The sequence below is a fragment of the Peromyscus leucopus genome, chromosome 5 (genome assembly GCF_004664715.2).
Source record: "Peromyscus leucopus breed LL Stock chromosome 5, UCI_PerLeu_2.1, whole genome shotgun sequence".
Classification (NCBI taxonomy): Eukaryota; Metazoa; Chordata; class Mammalia; order Rodentia; family Cricetidae; genus Peromyscus; species Peromyscus leucopus.
This window is the reverse complement of record NC_051067.1, coordinates 58,900,452-58,916,745: the sequence shown is the minus strand read 5'-3', so window position 1 is coordinate 58,916,745 and position 16,294 is coordinate 58,900,452. Positions and strand designations below refer to the sequence as shown.

The 16,294-nt window shown below is 41.2% G+C and overlaps 1 protein-coding gene across 1 annotated transcript in view; it reads right to left on the bottom strand.

The window, feature by feature from the left end:
* Taf3 (TATA-box binding protein associated factor 3) overlaps positions 1 to 16,294 on the bottom strand; it is a 158,157-nt gene that overhangs the window by 20,343 nt on the left and 121,520 nt on the right. The window contains exon 4 of the mRNA XM_028891550.2: positions 8,525 to 8,607. Within this exon, the coding sequence (XP_028747383.1) occupies positions 8,525 to 8,607 (83 nt within the window). The remainder of the gene's footprint in view (positions 1 to 8,524; positions 8,608 to 16,294) is intronic.

Sequence of the window (16,294 nt, the reverse complement as noted above, 5' to 3'; positions counted from 1 at the left end):
ATGGGCCATCTATAACAACTTTTACCATCTAAGGCTCAGAGAACTTTGAGCAAGTGGGTAGGAGAGAGCTTGTAGATGGGGAGGAGAGTTAAGAAATGCTGACTTTGGGCATGATATGGCTGCTGCACACATCAACTCACAGCAGTCAAAATCCCAGCATGGATGGGGAGAGGCCCCCAAGGATCCACCCAAACTGAGGAGCTATTGACAGTTGGTGGCTGCTGAGGTAGGGAAAGTCACTCTCCTTTGGGGCCATGGGGATGGGTTCCATATGCCCCAGTGGATGGCCACCCACTCGTGCATATGGGAAGTATTAACTGGATTTTGAGGATATTAATAACCAAAAAGGTAAAAATTGGACATGAAGCTGGGTGGGAGATGGAATGGGGCACTAATGGGAGTCAGAGGGAAGTAGTTGCTGATGGATATGGCCAATATATATTGTAAAATGAATGGAACTCTTGAAGACTAGAAAGCATTCTCTAAAACAGTAACTATAGAAGTTTCTTGGGTAGAAACCAGGATGCAGTAGGTGGATGAGTTTAAACAGAATATGGTGATCTGGAAGGCAGAGAAGGGGAGTTCTCAGGTTCTCCTCAGAGAGAGAAGCTGGTGAAAGGGGAGGGTTTGGCAAGAGACGAGGAAGCTGCTGGGAAATATGAGAGAAACGAAGAATGGCATAGAGCAGAAGAGAAAGAGAAAAAAGCCCCAGAGCCACTAGGAGCTGTGGGTGATGGAAGGCATAGGAAGAGAGTGGCCTTAAGGGTCAGTAAGATTGCTGCTGTGGCCTTTCTTGGAGCCTGGGAGATAAGCTATGAGGGGATAAGACATGCAGTTCTGGAACCCCATGGAATAAATGCAAACAGACAGGCCAACATGGCTTGTCAGTTCTATATGCAGAAATGAGACTACAATTGTAAGAACAAAAGGGAAAACAGTCCCAGAACCCTAGCAGTGATGTGGATATCAACTTCACAAGATCCCAAGGTAGGTATGGAAAAGGTGAACAAACAAGTTATTCCATGTATCATAAAGTACATTCATATACTTTATGCAAGTACCTGAATCTACTGCAGGACAGACAGGAAATATAGAACACAAATGATGTCATAGGAGGTCTAAATGGTTCTATCCCTAGGCATATATTGTTTTATAAATACGTGAACTGAAAGCAAGTTGATCTTTAGGGAGAATTATAATCAGATAGTAGCCAAAAGGTTTCCATGATACAGCTAAATTATCTCTGCCTGTCACAGGTTAAAGAACATTTAAATTCTGGAAGTTCACATCAGCTTTTTTTTCTGATAACAAATCTTAAGTACCTTCCTATATTCATTCAATTAGTGATCTTGGGCCTTGATAAAGCTGTGGAGAGAAACTTTCCAACTATCATTCAAATCATATCTAAAAAGGTGGTCATAAATATTTTAAAACCTAAGTGAACTAATAAGACCTAGACCCATTAAGGATAAGATCTTTTACAACAAATTAAATAAAACAATTTATTGAAGTCTGGACTCCAGATAAGCTAGATTTACTGGCTGACCTTTTATTCATTTAAGGAACAAAATTAGCTCTAATTGCATTAGAATGGAATCCAGTAAATTTTCCTCAGTCTTCTAATGTGGCATCCCTGTAAGGACTGCTGTAATTGTTTACAAGCAAGATGGAAATGCTTTGATTATAATCTTTCCACTTGTTTTACTGGGTCATAAAAGCATTTCCCAAACCCAAAGCTGGTTGTTGTGACAGCAGACTAGTTTTTCTCTTAAATATACATACTGCATCTTTGGTGTTTGTGAGCAAACTACAGTGCTCCAGGGGAAGAGATTAAACTTGGACTTCTCCATAATTCTAGGCTGGTGAAAATGACAGTAATGTAATGCACAAAGACCAGAGCTCCCCGGAAAGAAATAGGAAAGCCTGGAGATGCAAATCCAGAAAGCGTCTAACTACCTGTTTGTGACAGGTGGCTGAGAGCTGCCCTTGAGACAGCCGATGGCCATACGGAGAAGACAGAGGACTTCACAGGGCCCTCAGTCAGTTACTCAGCAGTCAGGAAAAAGATCAGTGGCAGTGCTTAGCACTAAACCGACATCATTTTAAAGTTGCAGACATACTCTTTTATAAGATTTAAACTGCACTTCCAAAACCTGAATATGGTCAATCTTAGGATTTCTTTTTGTCATTGTACCTGTACCTGAAAACATGGGAAACATCTAGGAAATGTTTCCATTTCTGTAATAATTTCACCAGGGCAGGGCAAAAGACTAGTCATGGTACCTCAAATAAAAATGAAAAGCAGGGGGTTGGGGATTTAGCTCAGTGGTAGAGCGCTTGCCTAGCAAATGCAAGGCACTGGGTTCAGTCCTCAGCTCCAGAAAAAAAAAGAAAGAAAGAAAAGCAGACAGCTTTTTTTTTTTTTTTTTTTTTTTTTTTAAAAGGGGAAACTATTCAAGTGAGAAAATTAAGAGGCCTTCCCAGCCTGAAGGCTATGCTCTGTTCCTGCTGAGGTTTGTTCTAAAGAGTCTCATGTTGTGTAAAAGCTTGGCCACCCTGGTCCTGATTTCCTCAGATGGGACAGGAACTCTGCTTGTCTTTCTCTAGCTAGGACAAAAGGCATGTGTTCCTTTTGCCTGCCCTTGTCCTATATGCTGGTGAGAGCCCCCTTCCTTCCGGAGTCACCACCTCCCCTTCTGACAGAGTTGGCTCAAACTTGCAGTAATCCTCCTGCCTCAGCCTCTAGACTGAGAAATTACAGGCATGTGCTACCATGCACACTAGCACTGGCTACATTTTAAAATAGAAAGATGCTTATTTTTCTTGAAAGTATCCTTAAATGGTTAGTCTATTTTTATTGTCAAAAGTTTGGCAATGCAGAGACAAGTATCTTGACATATTTTATGTTTTAAAATATCAAACCTGCTTTTTGGGTTAATAAGCTTCGCTCTACTTTTCACAGTATATAGGAAATGATTGAGATACCACAACTATTCAAAAGCCCCACGAGGCTTAAGCAAAACCTTGTTAGCTGCAGCAAAACCAGGATGACATATATAAGACTACATCACATGTTCAGCACCTCTGTCATGAGATGGCAGGGAAAGAAAACTTTCTGTAGTTGAGACATCAACCCAGCTGTTACTGGAAATCAAAACACCAGCAGAATGGAATCACCAGTGGTAAAGCAGTCCCCCAAATACCCCACATCTAACTTCAGAAAATGTACAGCCTGTCAGACAGACTACCCAGTGCCAACTCTCGAAGGGAACCTGTGTTCTCATGGAGAGCAGACATTGCCATCTGGTAGGCTCACCACTGCTCAGGTAGCCTTATAGGCAGGCAGGGTCACCTTGAGAGCAGAGGAGGGAGATGGTGATTTTCCCACTATGAGCCTCTGTCTAGGGGGGAAGTGTAGACTAGCAGACGGAAAAGGCAGAGGCTCAAAGCTGGGGCACATACCCATCGTCCCAGTTCAAGGCCAACCTGAGCTAGGGAGAGAGATCTTATCTGGGGGCTGAGGGAAAGGCAAAATGCTCCCTCCAGCACTGGACAGCACTAGGACAGCACTAGAGAGGGCATTTGTAAAATGTGAAGGAAGAATGGTTATTCTCAATCAGTATTCACCCTCAAAGATTGTACAAATCTATATTACATTTTTATTAATACTTGACAATATGGAAAATCACTTTTCCCCATGAGGCTTAACTGAATTTTGAATTTTATAAATATCCAGACATTTAAACTTAGAAAACCTTCAGGCCCTATTCTGTCATGTCTCGTTCCTGACAACTGCTTTTCTGTCGGGGGTGGGGTGGGGGGGAAGGCAGGTCTCACTCTGGAGCTCTGACTGGCCTGAATTTGCTATGAACACTAGGTGAGCATCAAATTTATAGAAATCCGTCTGCCTCTGCCTCCCAGAGAGCTGGGATTGAAGTGTGCACCAACACACACAGCTGCTGACGATTCCCTCTCTAAGCAGGGACTCTGTCCCTAACAAACTGCCACGTTACTTTGTTCTGCATTCTTCATGAAAAGAACTGGGATAACGTCATCAGTTAGCCATCCTTTCTCCATTATTCAAAATGAAGTAGGCCAGCAAACAGTAAGGTCAGCTGTGCTGGTAATGAGCCCCACACATTCCTTGTTACCACATCTACTAGGGAAACCCCAGGATCCTGACCAGCACAGCTCTAAGCTCCTGGGCAAACTGAAAGCCTGACTTGACAGGGAGCCTACACTTGGACACTTCCTCATTCACAGTTGAAGCTTCCTCATTCACAGTGTAGCTTCCTCATTCACAGTTGAAACTGTAGCTCTGGGGTAAGCGCTTCACTGGAGACTGGAGGGAACTCTAGATATCCATTACTAGTAGACATGTTCAAGGATGCTCAAGGAATCTGGGGTCTTCGCAAAGTTGTCCTGAATTTTAACACCGTCAGGAAGAAGAACTGGCTGGTCGTGGACCCCTCCAGAAGACAGTTTTGAGGGATGTGAAAACAAGGGAAAAACAAATTACTGCTGTCTTGCTTCGAGGAACACTAACAGAGAACAGAGGACCCTCTCTAACCACAAAGCACTTTTGGGGATCAAGGGCAGAAGACCTAACTTCTTCAAGACTTAGAAACTAAATACTGTCTTAAAGATCTTCCGACAGGAGGGTATAATTTGAACCTTGTAAAGCTTTTTCTTTCTCTCATAATTTCAAAAGACTTGGTCCTTCAGCAATAAACAACCCCCCCCATCCCCGCAAGGAATACACAGACTCTCTTGTTTTTGAATCCCAGTCTGCTTATTAATTTCTCTTTAAAAGGGTATTAGCTCACCCCCAGGTGTATACAGACAACAGCTAGACACACAGTTATATGACTGCCTACTTTCCTGTCACTACAGCCATGGAAGAGGTTATACTACAAGGTAGTTTCTTACCCTGCAACTATAAAAGATGGCTAGAATTTTTCCATGTGTCACCAAAATATTTTTAATTTCTAATTAAAATTTTTTATGACTATGTGCACATGGATGCAGGTCCCATGGATCTGGAGCTACAGGACCTGATGTGGGTGCTGGAACTGAACTCTGGGCCTCTGGAAGAGCAGTAAGTGCTCTTAATTGCTGAGCCAACTCTATAGCCCCAAAGAATATTCTTTTAAGTTTTTCAGTCATTTAAAAACACAGGGAACATTCTTAGTTTGCAGGTCATACAAAAGCAATAGGCTGAATATGGCTCCCAGGCTAGAGTTTACTAACCTCCAATTTAGACACATCATCAAAAATACTTACTGAATTTATGTTTATGGGAAATTCTACTGGACTTGAGCCCCTGTCTCCCTCTGACTTTCATTTAACATGCAATGTGTTACACTTAATTTCTTTGTCCAGTACACTTCTATACCAGCCTTGGTCAAATAATTCATCATTCATAGAAAAGGGCAGTTATTATCTAAGCATCTACAAGTTACATGTTACAAGTAACACTGTACTTTTGAGGGTAAAATTTGTCAAGAATCCAGGTTATTCTAATTTCCCCCAAGCTGGACATTTTGATCCAGAGTAATAGGATCCAGTTCTCACATCTTCCAGTCTCTTAGGAATATAAATGATTTATTGAAAGGTAAAAACAGAATAGACAGCCAACAGAATCACCAACAGACACTCCAGGGCAGATAGAGGAATATATTTAGAAATGTGATTTTAAATCTTAATTTTCTAAAGGGAGGAAGCCAAGCTTCTGTGCGGGAGTTAAGACCGGGTACTGATGAACTACGGAGAAAATAGAAATTAAATATCAATTGGTAAAAGTATCTTTTGAATGATGAGCAAGAACACTTTCCCTTAGAGAAATGAGACAGTTTACAGAATTTCCAAGGAGATTTTCAAGAGTGTAGACTGCTAGAGCCTGTGTATGCCAGGTAAGTGCTACTGCTGAACTAGAACCTTAGCCCAGTCTGATCTTCCTCAACAAGTTCAAGGGTGTGTGTACTTCAGATACCAGGATGAAAGAGAGCGGAGTTCAATCGTTTTTGAAGGCTTTCTGTCTGTCAGCAGTAGGACCACCTGCTATCTAGGTCTCTACAGGCACAACAAAGAAGAATGCTGTGAAAATCATTCACAGAATGGAGGTAGCAAAAATAAGAACCATCTGGACTCTGTCTTCCAGCACTTCACAGGAGCATATACTTTCTTAAAGGACCATGTTGTTCTCTGTCTTACCCCTCATCATAATCCCAAGGGGCTTCTAACTGCAGGACGTTTAGAGTTGACAGCGGCAGTACGTAAAATACACACATCTTAAGAAGGAATGAACTGAGGACATGGCCTTGTGCACTGGAAACCCTGTCAAAAGCCCAGAGCTGGGGAAGTCCCAGGGCCTGGATGAAGATTGGGGGATCTTCTACTGCTGTTTTACTAGATGTACATTGTGTCAAATGGCCTTCTAAATATGTAGGTTTATACCTACAGATCAGTGTCGCTCTCTGTTAGGTCTCAGAAGCCCCAACAAATGGATGAGTGCTTATTAACTATCAAGGTAGGCGCCAGCCAGCTCTCACAGCATCTCTCAGCACCCACCTGTGGCTCTCCCAGCACTTCACTCTGTCCCCTCCCCTAAGCCCCTCCCTCTCAGGCGCAGGACTTCCGCTTCCCTTCCCCCAGCCTCATCCCCATAGAACTCATCACTTTGGCTATGCTGCTCTAGGTCTCTTGGGCCTGGTGGCCTCTCTTGCTCTTCTTCTCCCTCTCTCCTCTCAGTTTAGTCTGCAGGGCATGTTCAGCCTGGACTCTGCCCTCTGCCTGCGTTCTCCCTTATGTCTACAATACAAATCTTCTCCATCCTTTAGGAGTAGGCATGGCCTCCTCCTTTGATTTCATTTTTCATTCATTCTCAACCTTGGTCAGAGAAGCTTCTCTGGTGGGCAGCACTTAGTGCAGAGACTTTAACTGGTCAAAGTGCTGAGAATAAGTGACTGAGCCCTAGGTGAGACATCAGACACATCCCTCCCCGCCAAGGCTTATGGAGCACTGTGGAAGAAGCAGGGGACAGAGTTTAAGAGCTGTTCAATGTGGGCAGTGCTGTGAAAGGCTCTCCTCTGGATATGACACGGCTGTCACACTCAAGAGCTCACAGTAGGTGTGCTCACCAGCATAGAGCATTCCAGTGAACACTCCAGCACAGATGAGGGGCTCACTAGGCCCACCCTGAGCTGAGGAGTTGTGGTTGCTGTGGTAGGAGGAGTCGGCTTTCTTTGTAGCTATAGCAGCCAGTAGGTTGGTCCAGCTCCTGTGGATGGCCCTGCAACCCATGCATGTGCAAGCAACAGTAACTGGATTGTAGGGTACTTAAACAAAACAAAAAGACGAGGACATGAAGGTGGGAGGCTTGGGGGGTGGGTTCTGAGGAAGTGTGATGGGGAATTGGGTTGTATATGATCAAATTGTATTGCATATATGTATTAAATTGTCAAAGAATAAATAAAAATATTAAATAAAAATTTCAATAAAAAAAGCAAAATTTCTAGTTGTTTCTTGAGATAGGTCTTGCTAATATTTAGCCCAGGCTGGCTTTGAATTCTTGACTATCCTGTTTCATTCTTCCAAGTGCTTGGATTACAGATATGTACCACCATGCCCAGTATATATTCTATTCTTTACTTAATGAATTCTGAAGTCTTCCTCTCACTTTTATGCTAAATTTGAGTGGAACCGAAAGTCTTCTGCTTTCTCTCTGATATCTGACTGTTTGCAAAGCAAACTGCTCCACTTTCACATTTACTGGGAAAAAATATTAAGTTATACTCATGAATTTCATTGAAATGCCATACACAGTGTGCTCTTCAGAGCAAAAATTTCAACATGATTTACAAAAGAAACTTATATTTCATACTGCATCAGGAGCCTGTGAGGATACTGTGTAGGTCTAAACACTTCCTCAAAGGATGGATGAAAGAAAACAATATCCTTTAAAGAAAATGGGCCTCTTCAGGTACCCGTACATAACGTAGTATACATATAGGCAAAACACTCATACATCTAAAACTATATGTGAAAACTATATTAAAAAAATAAAGATGGCCTGATAAATTGATTTGTTAAAATTCAGACAAATGGTAAACAATGATTGACATTCCTCATTTTCTCTTACACCATCTGAATCTTTAGTCTTTGCCATTGGCAGGTCATGTGTCCCTGAGAAGGTCTAACACTGCATCCATGTGGGTGAAATGTGGCAGTTAATCCACTCACTACACAAGCTCTTATTTTTCAAGTAGCCAGGACCTCAGATTCTATGCAGTAATACTGCCATATATTAACCTTTAAAAAAGAGAAAAGGGTGGGGGGAGAGCATACGATCCTATATATTAAGCAAAGAAAAAAGCTTTTACCTGGAAGAAGAAGCCAATAAAAACTTGATAGCAAGCTATTCCTGGTACAGACTCTGTTCATACCTGGAAGTCTGGCAGAGTTCTAATCTATTAGGACAGCATAGAGAAGGTAGTTCTCACCAATTCCCAATGCTTATACTTACATCTTGTCTTGGCCAGCGCCAACCCGCAGAGTCAATCTGGGGATAACTGGACTTGGGGCTGGAATGACAGGCTCCACTTTTATCTGTGAAAGTTAGTACATTAATTAGAAAAAAAAATTCTTCCTAAAGTATTTCCTATCTCTTCTACTTCCCCACCCCACAAACCTAGTAAACACATTTGCAATGCTAGATAAAAAGACACAGCTAGTGTATATGTGTTGTGTGTAGAATGAGTGTGGGAAGCCAGAGGTAGAAATGGGTGTCTTCGGGGGCTGGAGAGATGGCTCAGTGGCTAAGAGCACTGGCTGCTCTTCCAGAGGTCCTGAGTTCAATTCCCAGCAACCACATGGTGGCTTACAACCATCTGTAATGAGATCTGGTGCCCTCTTCTGGTGTGCAGTCATATATGCTGTATACGTAATAAATAAATAAATCTTTAAAAAAAAAAAAAAAAAAAAAAAGAAATGGGTGTCTTCCTCAACCATTCTCTAAGCTTTTTGAAGACAGTCCTTTCAATGAAGTGGAAACTCATCCACTTGGATGGGGGAGGGGTATCCAATGAGGTTCAGGGTTCAAAGTGCTTCTCTCTTGCTTTCCACCAGCACTGGGAGTACAGGTGCACACTACTGGTTCTCTGCTTTTTACCTGGGTTCTGGGCATCAAACTCAGATCCGCATGTTGTTATGATATCCTATATCAACTGAGCATTCTCTCCAGCCCAAGTTCATGTTTCTTAATAATTGAAGGCTCTTTGACACATAACATAGCCTACGAGCTTTATCTACATCACATTAATATGTGATGTTTCTGGCTAATTGGTTTGTGTTCATTTCTTTAGTTTTACTGTACTGTTTAACACAGGGATATCACAGCATCTGGTGGAATATTTACGTAACCACCATATTTTTACTTATTTTTAAAGGTTTATTTATTTTTATTTTATGTGCATGAGTATTTTGCCTGCATGTGTGTTTATGTGCCACATGTGTGCCTGGTGTCTGTGGAGATCAGAAGGGGGCATCAGATCTCCTGGAACTGTAGTTACAGATAGTTGTGAACTGCCATGAGGGTGCTGAAAACCAAACCTGGGTCCTCTGGAAGAGCAGCTAGTATTCTTAACCACTGAGCAGGCTCTTGAGCCCCCATGACTGACAGACAGAACATAACCAAAAAGGCTTGCCAGGAGATCTTCCCTATACAATATACACTTATGGGCCTTGATGAATTCAAAACTCACTGTAAGTTTGTTTTATTATATCTGAAGTCTAAGTACCATAATTCTAGCATTACATAATTCCATTTTAGGCTCACTAAAAAAAGACCTGAAATTGCTATGTGTATGTGTGTATACACGGTACACTTTCTCAATTTAGAAAGGATTTATGGTGAAGGTAATGATTTGAAAAAGTTTAGGATTTCACAAATATTTGAGCTATTAGTCAGAAAGAAAATACACAAATTAAGTATGACATTACATGTTCTCTTGACAATTAGTTAAGACCTTATGGTATAATAAATATTTTGAATAAATAACCAAACAAAATTTCTGTAGTCTCAAATTCTTATCTACATCAGAGTTTTTCAATGGTGACGGGACAGACATTCTGGTGGGATAATTCCTTGTCATTTGGGAATGGCCCAAGCACTGACAGATGTTTAGCTTGTCTTAGAATACTGCTGTATGTCATTGCTAAACCTGACAACTATCTATAAATACTGATTTACATATCTGAAGCCTGAGAATAAAACAATAATGAAAACATGTGGTGGCTGTAGGGGAAATGGATATATAAAGTACTGTTCAATGCACTATATCATGCAGTTATTTGCATATGAATACTACTTCCTCATATAGATGAGAATATATATATACACACACACCCCTCTCTACCTACAGTTCATTTACAAACCTATCATCACATAACTACTGCCTGGCATGTAGGGCATGCTCAATAAACATCTGTTGAATTAATGCTTATCTGAACACAGCTTCAATTCCTATCTTTCAGTTATTACATTACTCTTCCAGGATCAGCCCGAATCCAGCCTCTGGAGTACTGAATGACAGAAAGGGACATCTAGAAAACTTCTGCCTTCATGGATGCCGTTAATACTATCAGTTTATTTGGGTTTCCAGTGCACTCAAGCACCACTGAAGCCATGTCTGCTTTGCTTACTGTCTCCCGATGTCTATCACAGTGACTTCCAAGCGCTTAAGAGACACTTAAGGCCTGAACATGAAGCAGTGATTCCAAAGCCTCATTTCTTTCAAAACCCTGCCATAATTTCTTTCTTGCTTTTGCTCAACGAAAAGGTAAACATACTGAGGCCTGAGGCAGGTGAATTTCTAAATTACCTGTAAATGTACTAACTTTTCTGTGCCCCAAGTGTGAAGCCCATCTCTTCTAGACTCTTTAAGAACTTTCTTTCTCCTTAGCGTAACTTACAGAACATCAAGCCTCTTGACTCTATTTTTATTTATTTATTGGTTTTTTGAGACAGGGTTTCTCTGTGTAGCTTTGCGCCTTTCCTGGGACTCACTGGTAGCCCAGGCTGGCCTTGAACTCACAGAGATCCGCCTGCCTCTACCTCCCGAGTGCTGGGATTAAAGGCGTGCGACACCACCGCCTGGCGCCTCTTGACTCTATTAATTATTCTCATTAAACTTTTAAATGTGCTAAATTCTTATCTTGAAAAAAAAATTATCTTCCCTTTATCCTCTGGCTAACAATCTCATGTGTTTTTCAGCGTTTACCTTGTCTCTTGTTATTCTCTTTATTGCCTCTGTCTCTTCATTTTTTTATTCATTATTTTAGAGACAGGGTTTCACTATGTAGCCCTGGCTGGCTCAGAACTTGCTATGGACACCAAGTTGACCTTGAATTCACAGAGATCTGCTCACCTCTGCTTCCCAAGTGCTGGAATAAAAGACATAGACTACCTCACTTGGCAAAGCTATTATTTTAAAAAACAAAGCTCCCCCCCTCCCCCGTGCCCTGCACTTAAAAAAAAATCTGTCTTACTAATTGTTATATGCTGTACTGTGTTTGGCTTGTTTCTTTTCTATGTGAGAACTGTAACAGACTTATCTAGCATTTTAAGGAATCACACCCCTGCCCCCGCCCCCCATCCAATGGATCTCCAAAACTCCACATGGTAGACATAGAGGGCAGATTCTTCCCCAAATAACGCCCACTCAGAAACAATGCAAGGTTTGCTCAGGGTTGCAATACTAGTAAATAAATCATGTAAACCCAAGCTTCCTGACACAAAGTCACCTCCGATTCTATATACAGTTCCTTGGCTCTTGGACACTCTTTGGGTCCTGGTATTATGCATGTCCTGAATGGAGCTGTTTACTTTCTTTACCAAGGTATCTTATGATAACTGATAAATACTTGTGTCATTGCTAGGGTTAGTTGTATGGTATTTTTTTTTCTTTATGGGAGACTAGTGAATTTATATGAATTTGAGATTAACTTTGGCTTTACCTTCATTCATTCAACTAAATAGTTAGATTTGTGTTGCTATCTTGAATGACCTGACAGGTACTATGAACCAAACGATGGGCTGTTTATGACTTACTCTAAAAAAGTTAAATGAAGCAGGCATAGTGGCACATGCCTTTAACCCCAGAACTTGGGAGACAGAGGTAGGTGGATTTCTGTAAGTTCAAGGCCAGCCTAGTCTACACAGAAAGTTTCTACACAGACAGTCAGGGATACAGAAAGAAACCCTGTCCCACAAACAAACAAACAAACAAACAAACAAACAAACACAGTTAAATGGTGTATAAAAAATAAGCAAAGAAAAATAAGGGTACAAGTCAGATTCAAAATAGTATGAATGTATCTTGAAATCAACAGGTATTCTATCAGTTGAATGAACTAATGACTGATTTTGTCATCTCAGCTCAAAGTTCATCTGTAATCACAATACTCAACATTGGCTCTGGAAGCAAGAGGGAAGTATTACGCACACTACGAAGCAGACGAACCAGGACTATCGCAGGCAGCTAGGACAAATGGAAACTCTACCTATAAGCTACTCATACATTTTAATTTTAGTCAAAAAGTTAGTCATGTTTATCTTGAAAAACTGGAAGGAAGTACAGAGAAAGGAATAAGACCATTTTGTTTAAAGGAAAGAGGTTAACGAGGATGCTAATACTATAAAGAAAGTGTAATTTCTAAATAAGAACTTCTCCCTGAATTTTTATGTTAATTCTATCTGAATGCTTATCAAAATAAAAGCGGAGACACTAACTATCAATTAAAAACAATTCTCTCCTGAATTTCCTGGAAACAACAAACCCAATGATAACAATGATTAATGAATCACTTGAAAAATATGACAAATGTCATCTTTTAGTGGCACAAAGCCACATCCTGGGGCCAAGAGGAACTTTTAAGGGTTAAAATAAAAGAACACCACTTTGGAGTAATGCTTTGAATTGGGGTGAGCAGAAGAGCATTTATAGTGGATTACTAGGCTTCCCAATTCACCAAAGAGGTAAAGTCCAGCAATATAAGACTCTTTTGTAGCTAACTAAAAATACATTGTCAGTGGATTTGTCCAGTTTTATGTATAAGCAATACTTCTTTCACCTGAGCTAACACTAGTAGTCATATAAGCCCCTTATTGCCATGTGCTGAAATTTTTTTTTTTTTTTTTTGCTAATCTTCAAGGATTTAGCTTCTTTGCCACATACCTCAGGGCACCAACTGATAAAGCCCTAACTCTCCATTTTTCCAGGACACCAGCAGTGCGGCCTTGCAAAAAATGAAAATCGCTCAAGAGATTTAAAGGGGAAATTTATTTTTAAAATCCTGACTTGAAGCAAAGAGGTGGATTTTTAAAAAGCTTATCTCTAAAGAATCAGTTTAAATTTAAATTCTATCTTGGAACCCTTTCATGCATTCTAGCTTTAAAGTTTATCTTTTGACAGGGACTTTCTACAAAGGTAATGGGCAGCTTTGTCAATTTAATCTGTCCAAGTTTATTTATTTATTTTTTAATGTTAAATTCCTTTCATTTAAAAAAAAAAGCAAAATACCTCTACCATCTATGTGCACTAGCTTGAGTGATCGAGGCTAGCAGGTACTAGCCCCGATGCCTACCTGTGCAGGGATATTAGAAAACCCCAGCAATACTCTTGATGAAAAGCTACATGGAACCAGTTAGCATTCTGGATGCTCAAGGATGGGGGTTACCCCTTTGTTGTCCTTTTAGCAATTAAGTTCTTTACATGACTTCCTTTTTGAAACAGGCTTACAAAATGCCCATCAGTTATTTGAAACATTCAGAAGACAGTTCCAAGAGGCCTGGCTACAGTTTAGTAGAGGGTGTCCAGTGTGCACAGCAAGCCTGGCTCCCATCTGAGCCCTTGGAGTGCATTCATAGAAGGCTGGGGTGCAGCCTTAAGTAGCGGTCTACTTAAGCAGTCATCTGAATGTTTATGTTCCTGGCCTCATGGAAGAGGCAGCAAAGAGAATCAGCAAGGGAACATTTCTCCCATTTTACTGTTACTTATTTACAGCAAACCCTTCATTTCACGAGTTATGACAAACAGCGATGATTACACTGCTTTAAATAGAAAGGAAGAAAGAAGAAACTCTTTCGTTGAAGGAACAAAAAGTAAGACTATGTATGATTCTCTACAGTATTAAACTGTTTATTCAACCAATGGCGATTTGGGGGCAGATACTAAAGGACTTGAGGACAGATTAAGGAATCATTGAATCATTAAAGTGTTTAATATTTCTGATTACTAAAGTCACCAGGCTCCGAGGTCATCACTTGTCTGCTTTTAAAAAACATGGAGTTAAACATGAGCTCATAAGGTTTCTTCAAGGACTGCTACTTTATCAGCCCAGAGGCTACCTTACCTTCTGGTCACCTTACCCCCTGATCCTCAGCTCTTCTGGTAACCTTACCCCCTGATCCTCAGTCCTTTAGGTCCACCTTAGCCCCAATCCTCAGCTCTTCTGGTCACCTTACTCCCAATCCTCAGCCCTTCTGGTCACCTTACTCCTGATCCTCAGCCCTTCTAGTCACCTTACTCCTGATCCTCAGCCCTTCTGGTCACCTTACTCCTGATCCTCAGCCCTTCTAGTCACCTTACTCCCAATCCTCAGCCCTTCTGGTCACCTTACTCCCAATCCTCAGCCCTTCTAGTCACCTTACTCCCAATCCTCAGCCCTTCTGGTCACCTTACTCCCAATCCTCAGCCCTTCTGGTCACCTTACTCCTGATCCTCAGCCCTTCTGGTCACCTTACTCCTGATCCTCAGCCCTTCTGGTCACCTTACCCCCAATCCTCAGCCCTTCTGGTCACCTTACTCCTGATCCTCAGCCCTTCTGGTCACCTTACTCCTGATCCTCAGCCCTTCTGGTCACCTTACTCCTGATCCTCAGTCCTTCTGGTCACCTTACTCCTGATCCTCAGTCCTTCTGGATCCCTTACTCCTGATCCTCAGTCCTTCTGGCCACCTTACCCTCCCCCACATCCTCAGCCCTTCTTATCTGTCCTCTGCCAGTCACATCCTGTGTCCTAGACATGCCAGAATGGAGAGTGACTAAGCAGAGCAGGTTGCCATGAGTGGCAAGGACCCAGGATTTGGTTAAATAGGCCTAGGTACATCAGTCTCCTCTCACTGTTGCTGCATGTCACTCAAATCTTTCAGAGCACAGTTTTCTCAACTGCAAAATCAGCATGGCAATATCAAACCCACAGAGCAGTTTGGAGGATTAAATCATGGAATAGTCTGACACACAGATATACTCTCAAGTGATAGTGCCAGTATTGCTCCTTTTCTAGGTTAGTTCATTCACAAATAGACAGTGTGAGCTCAAATAGATAATTGATCAGTTGGAAAGGTCAAAGTTTGAGGTGTTCTTTACAAAGTCTGTAAGTTTTCCAGCATAGACAAAATTTTAAATATTTGTGTATGATCATTATTAGTTATCTGTAAGATAATTCTAAACTGTCAGTTATCTGTATATTTTAAATAAGAAAAACTAGTGTTTGCTCAGGGTTTTTTATGGGGGTTAGCTCTCAAGGTGAGTATTCTTACAGAAGATAGGAAACAAACATTGTTTTCTCTGTTTGTATTTGATCCCAGTTTGGCTTCAAATAGATTATGGAAACAAGGATGACCTTGAGCCTCTAATCCTCCTGCCTCTACTTACCAATTGCTAAGATGAAAGACATGGGCTATGATGCCTGATTTTTACAGTGTTGGAGACTAAATCCAGAGCTCCTAATACTAAGCAAACATCCTAACAACTGGGCTACTCCCTCAGCTAACTGTTTTTAAACAGAAGTAAATGGGTGGGGTGATGCTGTCTTTTCCTAAAATGAATGTGAGGCAGGGACAGAGGAAAAGAAGCAAAAGTCACAAAAGGTAGGAGAGGATTACAACAGCTAGGCAGTGGTAGGGTTGGGATATCTACCAGATAACTGCCAAAGCCCCTGCAGGCCTATGTTGGGTCTATTTATCTCCATATGGTAATGCAGTCCTTTTGGGGTGATACTCTACATCATTAAGACCATATTCAAGTAAAAAGGCATTGGAATACAAGAATATGTACCCCTCAGTCTAATGCTGATGGATTCTGGCTTATCTTCTATTCAAGATTCTAGGTAGAGTTGCAGGCATATAGTTCATAGTAAAGAGCTCACCCAGCATGTGAGGGGCCTGAATCCAAACCCCAGCATCATGCACATGCATATGCACAGATGAACACAGTTGTCTAGTTCCATCATCAT